General features: G+C 45.1%; 1 protein-coding gene across 1 annotated transcript in view; it reads left to right on the plus strand.

Moving 5' to 3' along the window:
* The window catches only part of TENM4 (teneurin transmembrane protein 4), a 358,077-nt gene that overhangs the window by 322,884 nt on the left and 22,637 nt on the right, over positions 1 to 12,556 (plus strand). The window contains exons 24-25 of the mRNA XM_030461389.1: positions 3,003 to 3,175; positions 6,966 to 7,201. Of these exons, the coding sequence (XP_030317249.1) occupies positions 3,003 to 3,175; positions 6,966 to 7,201 (409 nt within the window). The remainder of the gene's footprint in view (positions 1 to 3,002; positions 3,176 to 6,965; positions 7,202 to 12,556) is intronic.

A 12,556-nucleotide genomic window follows, 5' to 3' on the forward strand; every position in this document is an offset into this window, starting at 1 on the left:
CCAGCACACCATTCCAGAGTGTTCTGGCCCAAATTGAGCCTTGCTTCTCAGGACCCAAAGTCCCAAGTGGAAGCCCTTGCTCTTGGGGAAGTTCCCCCCTGCAGTGTTAGTTTTGTACAGCTGTAAAAATGCATCTGTGTGTATTATTGGTATTGTACTCAGTCACTTAGACTTAAAAAGAAAAATGTGTGCATGGAGGTCTAAGCACCATCACATTCTTTCACTCTCTCTTTTTTTTTTTCTTTTTTTTTTTTTTTTTGTGTTGGTTTAACCCATTTTGCACAGGCAGAGATTATTGGCATATTTACACACTTGCATAATTCATCATTGTAAAAATTACATATTTACCTAGCAGAGAGGTAGAGGACAATTTGTGAGGGTGCTGGGAGCTGGATGTCCAGGAATATATAAAATATAAAAAAATATATAAATATAAATATAAAAAATGAAATCTAATAGAATTTGTAAATAAAAATATATTAAAATTATTCTATAAAATAGAGCTTAAGGAACTGAGTGTCTGCTGCTGCTTGGGGCTGTTAAGAATCAGTATCCACAGGTTTTTGAGGCTTTCTTTGGAGCATGTAAGTAGGGCTTGCATGAAGTATAAGTTTCATGCTGACTCTCAGTGTCATGCTGAGTGGTGTTCAAATCAGGATAAACCATAATGACTCACAGGACATCACTGACTCAGCACTTAGATGAAACAGCAGACAAGTCCATCACATGCAAAGCTCTCTGTCACCATCCTGTTTTTTGCTCTCCTTCATTCCCTAACCACTGACCCTCTTCCTTTCACACTCACACCTCTATCAGACCAAACTCACCCCTTAGACCTCAGTGCAGCACATCTAGATTTGTGCCATAATTTTTAGGAGGCAAATCGTGCCCAGTTTCAGAATCAGTTAATTTAAAAAAATGTTAATAGAGCAATAGAAATAAATCCTTAACAATTTTTAATGCAACCAAGTCAGAGGTGCCAGTTCAGATCCATCTCCCTAAAATTTCAGAGTATTTGAGACCTGAGTCCACCCTCCCTGTTCAGGCTGGTTTATATATAGAACTATTGACGTTGAGGTAGAAAGAATTTGGGGTGTTACACAGGACAACTTTAATGATAATGATGTTTTCTCTGTTCACAGAGGAGTCTAAATCATGTCCTTTGTGTCCTGGCTCAGCAGATGGGGGAAAGATCCTGCCTGTGGTGCTTTTAGGTTAAGACTCACACACTGGTTTAGGAGGAATTGTGCAGGTGATTGTGCAGAACAGAACACAAACAAACAGAACAAACAGAACACACACCTCAGAGCAAGCAGGACAGCCACAAACACAGAGCAAAGCACTTGGTGCTGAGTGCTTTAGTTCTGCCTTTTGCAAAGAAATTCAGTTTAGATCCAAGCTGTGTGCTGCTAGCTGCTTGGAAAAGCTTTAAATGATCTCTGCCAAACTCCTGTAAAGCAGTCCTGAATTTGTCCCTTTTTTCTTTTTTTTTTTTTTCTTTCTTCTTTCCCATTGATCATCAAGCTCTCAGAGGAGAGGGGGAAGGCAGCTCCATCCTCCATGCATAGATAATCCCATGATTGATGGACTGACACTGTCGAGGGCCAAATGCTTTCTTTTACCTTCCCACCTCTCCCTCTACCCAATGTGCGAGAAAAGCCCCATGTGATGGTGTCTCCAAAACCAAGGGCTGGAGAAACTGGCAATGTGATCATCCACTGAGTCTCTATACACTAAATATTAAACTGGGGCAAAAAAACCACCTTTTCAACCAGCCCTTTCTCACACTAAGTCACTGCCAATGTATTGTCCCAGGTGAAGTACCAGCACTGTGTACAAATTTGGAAAAAAGAGAATGAAGAAGAGCCTAATTTCTTTTTCTGTACAGTGAAGAACCAATCCAATGGCTGCTCCTAGGTCTCCTAGGTCATGGGTTGCAGTTCAAGAACTTTCCTTTCCCCTTTCCTCTCCTCTCCTCTCCTCTCCTCTCCTCTCCTCTCCTCTCCTCTCCTCTCCTCTCCTCTCCTCTCCTCTCCTCTCCTCTCCTCTCCTCTCCTCTCCTCTTTCCTTTTCCCTGGAAGGACCCACAGTAAAGCTCCCTTGCCAACCCTCTGAGCTCAGTCTGTTAGCCAAGGGCACCTTTTTTACAATGCCACAAATGGGAAGCAGGATGGGGTCTTTTCTCCATCACCTTAGGAGGCCTCTAGACACAGGCATCTGCTTCTCCTTCTTACTGAAAAATAACCCCCCAGCTTGTTACCTGCTGGGGGACCTGGATGATGCAGCTTATTTCATCTGGGTCCTGGTAAACAGGTGTCCACATCACAGAAACCTTCCCAGATGGTGCTCATGTTGAGTTCCTCACTGGAAAAGCCAAGGACTCAGCAGGGGGGGAACTGCTTTTCTACACTTTTAACTCAGTCCTTCCAGATGGCCCCAGGAACTGTAAAAGGTAGACGTGGAGATCAAAACTCTGCTCTGGGCTCTACATCATGTTCACAAAGGACAGGTTTTTTTAACTGATGTGGCCAATCTAGTTGGTCTTTGTTGCTACTTTGACATCAACTTTTAAAAAAAAAACAAAACACTGCTGAAGAGCTCAGGACACAGCAACACAGATTAGTTGGTGGCCTTCAGAAAGTCCTAGGGAGGATGGATGGGCTGGTGCTTTCCCAGAAGTCACGGCACAGTGGATGGGAAATAAATTTACTCTTGTAAACAAGAAGCACAGTGTAGGTGATGAGTAAAGGGAAAATCTTAAAATACAGGCTATTACTTATTTAGTCAATTTCTATTCTTTTTTTGGTTTTCTTGGGCTAAAAGCTATGATTCTCTTCTCATGAAGCCTTTGGAAGTCGAGACAACCAGACAGACCAACAATGCGTTTTTCTTCGGGAAGAGTCTGGGTGAAGACTTCAAGGCTCAGTGTCTGCTTTGTAGGGTGCTTGCTGTGTCCTGCTCTTCTGTTTCTGCTGCTGATTTCACTCCATCCTCCCTTCCAGGTATGACAGTTTTGGTCGCCTGACCAACGTGACCTTCCCGACTGGGCAAGTGAACAGCTTCCGCAGTGACACTGACAGCTCTGTCCACGTCCAGGTGGAAACCTCCAGCAAGGATGATGTTACTATAACAACCAACTTGTCAGCATCAGGAGCCTTCTACACACTGCTCCAAGGTGAGTTGGGCCACTGTCCCTCTCCCAGTCAAGTTACACATAGGGATTATCAGGAAATGGTAATCCCAGTACCAAAAGTCCCCTGCATCCTCATAGCCCTGGAGCTCCTCACATGCTGGATGAGAAACAAACTCACAGCTACTTAGCCACAATCCCCAGGACTGTGGTTGCTCTACAGCTGTTTTATCCTTTATTCTCAGCCAGTCTCCTTGCTGTGCAGCCCTCATGCACTACAGCCCTCCATCATCATTACCCTCATTGTTATAGCAAAAAAAAGGACGCATAAATCTATCCATGCTTCTGGCCGACCCCTTTGCTTCATTCTCTTAATGGCTTCCAACTTTAGAGTTACTGGAACAGGCTTCCAGCTGCTTGCTGGAGATCTCTCTTGATTCTTTGTTCCCTGGCTGTTCAAGCATTCACAAGGCAGCAAGCAGAAAAATGACCATCCCTGTTCTCCAAAATGTCTGCATGTGAGCTAAAGGGCTGGTATGGAGAGGCAGAGAGGAGGAAGGAGAGGTGGGCAGCCAGGGCAGGACTGGTGGGACCAGTTAGGGGCTGTTGGAAATGAGCACTGTGGAGAAGTAGAGGATTGATGAGGTGGAGGAAAAGGTGATGAAGTGGGAAAGAAAAGAGGAGTAAATATCAGGGGAACACCGTGCTGACATAGTGGTGAGGGCAGAAGTTGTAGTGCACAAACCATGACAACCTGGATCTCCAAGTTCTGAAGGCTGAAGCCTCCATAAGGTCAGGGTGAACCATCACTCCTGTTCCCTGGGACTTGCAGAAAAGGAAGGGACTTTCAGGCTCTTCGCTTTCTTCACTTCCCTATTCACTCTCAGTTTGTGCCTGATGGCAATGGGGTGTCAAACATAATTTCTCCTTGTGAGGAACAAAGTGTTCCAAGTGAAACTGATGTGTTCCAGCATCACATTTGTTCCCACATCTCTGGGACTCACATTTCCTTTTCCTTCCCTGTAAAGAAAGTGCCTGCTATGCCTGAACACTGCCTTCCCTGCCTCTAGAGAGGGAGGCTGAGAGGGTGCCAGCCCCTTAAAGCCCTCCTCACAGTTCCTGCAAGGGAACACAGTGACTTTCTTATTCTTTACTTCAGCCTGCAAAGCAGATCCAACCTACCCCTCCCCATCCCATCCGCTTGCATTAAGATGTCTGGCAACTGCACAGACATGAGGTTGGCTTCAGCTCAAGAGCCTAATTAAGCAATAGAGCCCACTGTTGGGGGCCCTTTAGTGAGATAATTGACTGTGATGTGATTTATACACCCAGAGCTGAAGGCACAGTTAGATAATGGTGCCACAGTCAATTATCTCATTGTACTGCCCTCCAGCACAGGGACACTCTTGCTGTTAGGACATGGAGTACCACAAACAGCTTAACCATCTCCAGGAGTCTCAAATTACAAAGCTGTTTGGATCTGAAGAAACTCACCTTAAAATGAAGAGCTGGATAACATTGGAACAGAAAGCAACCTGCTTTCTTACGGGTGTTAGGGAGTGTGAATTCCCAGGCTGAGGTAGGTATTGGTTCATGGCAACACTGCAAAAACTGAACAAACTGCTGCTGGAGATGCCCAGGGATGTATTGAGCACAGCTGAAATGAAGCTGCCTTCCAAGTGCTTCTCCAGTGCATGGAGCTGGATCCGTTCTCAAGGTCCATGAGTGTCTGGTCCACTCTGTTGTTCTCCAGGGAAAATGCATGTCTCAGATTCCTTTTACACGAGAGGTGTTCTTACATTTTCCTTCTGGATGCTCAGCTCTGGACAGCTTTCAGAAATCCTTGGTGAATCTTTCAAGAAACGTGGATCCCACTGTGAACAAGCGAGGTCTGAGAGCATTTTCAGAAGGTTACAGATTCTTGTAGCATGTATTTAGGAGCCTCTGCAACTAACAGACCCTTGGGACATCTCTGGGAGTTTGTCCTCTGGATTTTTGACAAAGTGAGCATTCATTCTCAGCCAAAATAGGGCACTAGTACCCTGGAGACAAAGCACCATAAAATACAGCACCCTATGGCTCTTGGATTTCATGTAGCCCCTGAGAAATGCCTCCAAAGCCAAGGAGGAATCTTCTCTTGGAAAAATGTTGAGAGAGGAGGGTTTGCATTCCCCACACTAGTGGGGATCCTCCACCTTATCCCCTTTGTGATGCTTGAGTGACATTGAGAGAACATGACGTGTCCAGTGAATTTCATGGAGAGTTTCAAGTTTTGCCCTGCTTTCTGGTGAAAGATGAAGTTGGGAGGAATTCTTAAGCTGTGAAGAGATATTTCACAGATTTGAGTTAAAGCAAATCTCCTACCACTTTCTCACCAGAGCAAGCATCAAAGGACAAAAGTGTGACAGCCAGCTCACTGTCCCTCTTCTCTCCATTTGCAGAATCAAGCCTGGAGAGGGTTTGATCCTGCAGTAGTCTGTCAGAAGACCATCAACTTAACAACATAGTGGTATAGCTAAAATACTCAGCTCTACATGCTGGATCACCACTGCATGTCTGTAATGCCACAATCCAGTGCCACAGCAGTGTCAGAGCATCACTGCTGTGTACAGAAAGCTGAGTTGTGGTCCTGCTGAGATCAGTGTGGCAAGGCTCCAGCTGGATGCAACAGGAGAAGGATTAGACTCACAATCAGAAACAAAACCAAAACAACAAAAAAAAGCCAAAAAAACCCCACCCCAAACTGTTGTCAGGTTTCATTTCCTAATTACACCAACTGTGCTCTTTGCTGATCGACTTCATTCAGACAAGAGATGATAATTTTGCTGTGACCTTGTTTCCTGCTGAGCTATGGCAGAGCAACTACTGAACAAACCCCAACTTGCCTCAGAATGGAAAAACAATTGACATGAATTTTTAATGGGTGTTTTCATTTACAATTAGGTATTTATGGCAGCCTGGGAGTCAGAAATTATATTTTCCAGCTTTTGAGGAGCTTCAGATAAATCAGTTGTTGTACAATGTACTTTTAAAGTCATTTTTCACTGAGCAAGTCTCATGCTTTCTTACCCTTCATGAGTTCTTCTCTGCAGAGAGAAATGCCAGCTGGAGAATCAAAGGATGGCCTTTCAGCCTGCCTGAATCCTGAAGGACATGGGAAAGATATTATTCTTCTCTTCCACCCCTGAACTCCCAAATCCTGGCCTCAAAATCTGCTTATCTTTCAAAAGCTAGTGGAGGCCAGATATATGGAGATGTGTGCAGAGCTTAGTGCCTCTGCTTTCTCTCCAAACATGAGGACTTGCACTGCTTCCTGAAAGCTTTCCCTAGTGAAAGGGTTTGGCTGTTGTTTGGGAACATGGTCAGCATTAATTCACTCTGCAATTTCCTGTCACTCATCAGATGGTGAATAAGTTGAGGAAAGTAGGCGGCCCCACTTTTTCATAGATTGTAGTGAAGTTGGGATTTTTAGGATAAAAAAGCATGGCAATTTTTCAGCCAGGCTGAGATTCAAAACAAGTATCTCACCAGCCACAGGAAGAAGTTTGAACTTCCTTTCTTTGGTAGGAGCTCCTCCACTGGTGCCTTTTTTAAGTCATGTAGGATTTTTAATTTTTTCTGCAAGGATTTGAGGTGCAGAACATCATCAGAATGGAGGAGAGGTTGTCCATCTTTACTTTCCCTGATACAAACAATACTTTGCTCATTGGCAGTGTGATTGGTGTATCATTTGGTTGCAACCATCATGTTGGTGCAGTCTGGTTGAGGTAACAAGTGAAAAGCTGGAGCTTAATCATTAGGCAGCCATCTGAAAAGATTTCTTTTCTCTCTTCAGATCAAGTCCGAAACAGCTACTACATCGGTGCTGATGGCTCTCTCAGGCTGATGCTGGCTAATGGCATGGAGGTGGCCCTGCAAACTGAGCCACATCTGCTGGCTGGCACTGTGAACCCCACGGTGGGGAAGAGAAATGTCACCCTGCCCATTGACAATGGCCTCAATCTCGTGGAATGGAGGCAGAGGAAGGAGCAGGCCAGGGGCCAGGTCACCGTCTTTGGACGTCGGCTGAGGGTAAGTGAGCAGCACAAGCAGTCCTGGACTCCCCTTTCTATCTCATCAGTTCCCAGTCTCATGACAGAAAGGGACAAGGTTGATTTGCATCATCTGCAATAGGAAGGAGGCTGCAGGACAGAGAAATAGCTGTTTGTCCTTGCTGACACAACCTTTATGATTTTAATATATCCTTATATCCCCTTATGCTCTGACATTCTCTCAGCCATCACAAAAAGTTGCTTTGCCTACAGCTCCTCTGCATCCCTGGGAACATCCCTGGGAACCTCTCATCAGACACCAGAGGTTTAGCCATCATGTCAGGCTGTTTAGGTATGTGAGGAACAATCATAACTAGAAAATACTGCAACCATTAGAGGAGCTGTTTTCTACCTGTGCTGCTGCACTAATAGAGCTGAGCACTGAAAGCTTTGGAACCCTATGGGGAAAAGGCTGAAAGAGTTGGGGCTGTTTAACTTGAAGAAAAGAAGGATCCAGGAAGACCTTATAGTGACCTTTGAGTACCTGAAGGGACTACAGGAAAGCTGGGGAGGGACTTTTTACAATGGCATGGAGTAATGAGATCAGGAGGAATGGTTTCAAACTGAAAGAGGGGAGATTTGGATTAGATAATAGTAAGAAATTCCTTCCTCTGAGGGTGGTAAGACACAGGCACAGGTTGCCAAGGGAAGTTGTGGCTGCCCCATCCTTGGAAGTGTTCAATCTGTTGAACCTGCTGAAGATTTGGGCTCACAAGGCAAGGCACTGTAGTTGCTGTTGTTCCCCAAAGTGAAGCATTATAAACAGCTCCAGCTTGATGGTTTTGTGTCCTCCAGGAGCTCATGGTCCTTTCTGTACTCGTTTGATGGGATTTGAAAATACTGTTCCACACACTGGAGGTCAGTGTGTCAGGGCTATTTAAAGGTCTTGCCCAATAAATCTGTAATTCCTCTGCTAACTGCTGGCGAGGCTGGTAACTTGTGATAATAAATCCTGTGCAATCACCCTGTGCCTTGCTGGTCTCAGATCCATGGACTGATGAACCTGGGAAGCTTCTCAGCACCTGGCAAATTTAAACTCTCTGAGAAAAATGCTTAGTGCTGTGTGATGCCACTGCAGCAAAAGGACTGCAGCCATTTATTCCCACTTAAGCCTTTCAGTAAATATTAATGTCCTGGTTTAAAATATGTGTTTCCCAGTCCTTGCTCTTCACCTCTCCCTATTCCCTGCAGCATGACGCGTGACACCTTGATGGGATTTCTCCAATCTTTCCTTACTCACACTTATCAAGTATCTCTCTTCACCCTCCCAGCCCAGACTCTGCTCTTTTCCCCTTGTGTCAAGAGCCTCATATTTCGTTATCAGAAGAAAAACTGAAAATTTATCCAAAGCTGAATATGCTTCTTTGGTGGGAACTGCTGTACATCTGCAGATTGGTTGGCACCACCCTTCTTGTTTGGTTCCTCTGGAGATCTTTATTTTATTTTGTTTTAATAACCAACAAAATTATCACATGGGTCTTTTTTTTCTGAAGGGAGAGAGCCTTCTGAAATCTGCAGCTGTGTCACAGTTATTTGGTGTTTGAAGCAGTTTCCATTCATTTAGCCACAGCTCAGCTGACCATGTCAGTTTTATCTTCCACAATTTTCACAGTAGATTCAGATGCAGAATATGTCTTTGTTTTATATTGTACTGCATTTGGAAAAATGCTCGCAAAATGAGTTTCCAGGCTGGTTACTTGTGTCCTCATAAATCTGTCAACATTTATGCACATTTTGAGCCTATTGAGGCCCTTCTAGTGAAGCAGAAGAGCATCTTACATGGTTGAAGGACCCAGTTATGGTTCTGTTCAGGGGTTCTGAGAGGCTGAGGATGTTCAAGAAGTTTTAGGCTGCCTGCTTGTACTTGCATGGCAGCATTTGCCCCCCTAAGACATAAACCTGCAAGGTGCTAATTGCCTCCCTGAGGATTTCCTGGCATTTAACATATTCTGTGTGTCATATTCTCCTCTTCCCCTGTACCAGTAATTGCTGCTTTCCTTGGCAAGGGAGAAGCTTAGGGAAGTTAAGTTAAACATAATTTTGTTCATTTGGGGAAATATTACCCTTTTCTGCCATATGTGAGTAAATCACTACTTTTCCTCTCCCCCTCATCCTGCTGCTCACATGAGACAGCAGCAAAGATAGGATGCTCCATGGAGAAAGAGGATGCCCAGAGGGGCTGCAGCATTGCTCCATGAAGCTCTTTGAGATAAGGAGAACAGGATTGAACCACTGTAAAAGAGGGAGTTCCCCTGAAACCAGCCTCCTTTCTGCTGCCATCACATGAATCTACATTTTATGAGTTGTTGGCCCTTCCTCCCAGGGAGACAGGGTGTTCTTGGGGCCTGCTGCCCTGCTGCCATGTGCTCAACCAGCTCCCAGCATGGTGAGGAGAGCATCACATCTGCCTCCTTGACCCTCCCTAGGAAATAATACAATGCAAGAGTTTGATAACTGCAGAGGTAAGGCACAGGGCAGGGACTTCTGCATGAGTCAAGGGAAAGGGGTCAACCCTGATGCCTTTTCCTCAGTCCCATCAATGCTGACCTTGTTCTGTGCTTGGCCAGGCTGTAGTAAAGCAGAACAATTATGTTTAAGCTGCCCCTTTCCCTTCTCCTGTCCCACACACCCCATGGTGAGGCCACACCTCAATCTTATGTTTAGTTTTGGGCCCCTAATAACAAGAAGGACATTGAGGTGTTGGAGCAAGTCCAGAGAAGGGCAGGAAAGGTGGTGAAATCTGGAGCACAAGTCCTGTGAGGAGCAGCTGAGGGAACTGGAGGTGTTTATCCTGGAGAAAAGAAGGCTGACACCCAGCACTGATCCTTGGGGGACTCCACTAGTTACAGGTCTCCTGCTGGACTTTTTGGGCTCTATTGTGTAGCCAGTTCTTAATCCATCTCACTGGAGATTCTTCTATCCCACATTTCCTGACCTTGCTCACAAGGATATCATGGGAGACTGTACCAAAAGCCTCGCTATGGTCGAGGTACACTACACCCACTGCTCTCCCTGGTGTGTTGACTGATGAAAAGACTCCCACATTGTCTCTACAATTTCTGCAAGATGTTGAGGTCTGGATATGGCCACCCCTCTTGGCTGGGGAAATTGCTTTCTAGTTGCCCACTTATCACATGGATGCTGTTGGCTTCTGGAGTTCTCATTGCAGCAGTATTTTTTAGCTCTCTTCAGATGAAGGTTGCCAGGCTGCTTCCATGAGAAATGTTCCCCTTTTTCTGCTCGTCCTCCCAGAGAGATCAATGCATGTTGTTTAATTACAATTTAGACTAAAGCTCCATAGGAAGCCCTGGAGAAATCAGATGTGGTGGTGGCATGTTTATGCTTTTGCTTTTCCAGAGCAAGCAAAGGCACTGAACACAGTACTGTGCCACATGAGTCTGGGGTTAAATCTAGTCTCTCACACATTACAGAGGAGATGTCAAAAACACTGTGAATTTAAATTTACCCTGTCTTGATTCTCTGCTGATCACAAGCCTTGTCAAGGGTCAAAAGCTTTTTGCTGGAGGTTTTCAAATGGTGTTCCATGATAAGGACTCCTGGATGTAGGATGGCACCTTATTTAGCTGCTCACCATAGAACAGCATTGTTGGGCTGAATCCTGCAGCCCCGTCAGTCCTTCTGCAGAAAATTCACTTCTGTTCAAGCTGTGCCCTTGGACAAGGATGAGAAAAGATTTAGGCTCTGTTTGGAGGCTTTCAAGCAGGGTAGGATTCACTTTTACCCATCATCTTGAGGGGTGGTGGTTGGCTTTGAAGCCCTTGGCTAAGAGAAGAGAGATTGCACCCAGAGAGCAGGAGAAAACAAATCATAAAATAAAAAAATAAATAATCAAACCAACCAAATAAATAAATAAATCATGAAAAGAGAGATTTGTTCCAACCAGTCTCACAGAAATTGCTTGCCAGAGCATGTGTAGGGTAGAATGACTTAGGGCACCAATCATGGGATGCAGAAATTTGGACTGAGTTTAAAAGCTCTCCTGGGACCTGTTATTTGGTCCTTCCAGCAGGGTGAAAGGCAGTGCTGCTGGCGTAGGGATCAGGGAGGCCACTTCCAGCCTGGATTCCTATCCCAGCCCTGGAAGAGCTCTTTCCATCTCTCTTGGCAGAGACCAGGAGCAGAAGAAGCTGCTGGGCTGGAGCCTCTCTGTGAATAGCTGGAAGGCAGAGATGCTGTTCCATCCTCCTTTCTTTGCTGGTTTTTTTTGTTTGTTTTTTTTATTTTGTTTTTTTTTTTTTTGCTAGCAATTGCCACTTCTGTTTATTTATAGCAGCCAGCACCTATGAGATACCAGATTGTTCTGTCAGTTACATGTGTTCATCTGCACTTAGTGCTTTGATTACTTTTTAATTATTTCCCAGCTTGCCTGTTACAGTGAGCTCTTGGCTGATTTCCTTTCTCCCATTGCCCATTTAGGTCCTAATTTATGCATATTTAAATGGAGCATAATCTACCTTTCTTCAGGTCCTACCCATGTTTTACCATAGTCACTCATAAGCTGAAAATAAGTTTTGCACTTCCCTCCTCTTACACCATTTTCACACTTATATCATGGTACCAATTCCTTGTCTCTCAGCTGGCCATGCACACTCTTAGCTCACTTCCACGTTTTCTCAGCTGTGCTTTTCATCCCCAGCTCCTGAGGTGTCTTCTTTTGACTGCTGATTTTGCAGGGTCCCTGCTCTCTTTTTATATCTCACAGCATCTGCCCACACAGCACAAAAGCACTGGAGAGGTTCTGCCTTTCCCTCTCACTGTTTGTCACTGGGGCTGAAGAACACCTTCTCCATTGCATCTCCTTTCTTCTTCTCTCCTTTCTTCCACATCCCTCATAGAATCATAGAATCATAGAATCATAGAATCATAGAATCATAGAATTGGCTGGGTTGGAAGGGACCTCAGAGATCATCAAGTCCAACCCTTGAACCACCGTTGCGGTTGCTAGACCATGGCACTGAGTGCCACATCCAGTCTCTTTTTAAATATCTCCAGGGACGGAGAATCCACCCCTTCCCTGGGCAGCCCATTCCAATGCTTGATCACCCTCTCCAGAAAGAAATTCTTTCTAATATCCAACCTAAACTTCCCCTGGCACAACTTAAGACCATGCCCTCTTGTCTTGTTGAAAGTCATCTGGCAAAAGAGACCAACCCCCGCCTGGCTCCAACCTCCTTTCAGGGAGTTGTAGAGAGTGATGAGGTCTCCCCTGAGCCGCCTCTTCTTTAGGCTGAACACCCCCAGCTCCCTCAGCCTCTCCTCATAGGATCTGTGCACGAGTCCCTTCACCAGCCCAGTTGCCTCCTTTGGACCTGCT

This window comes from Calypte anna, chromosome 1, assembly GCF_003957555.1.
Source record: "Calypte anna isolate BGI_N300 chromosome 1, bCalAnn1_v1.p, whole genome shotgun sequence".
In the NCBI taxonomy this organism is placed as follows: domain Eukaryota; kingdom Metazoa; phylum Chordata; class Aves; order Apodiformes; family Trochilidae; genus Calypte; species Calypte anna.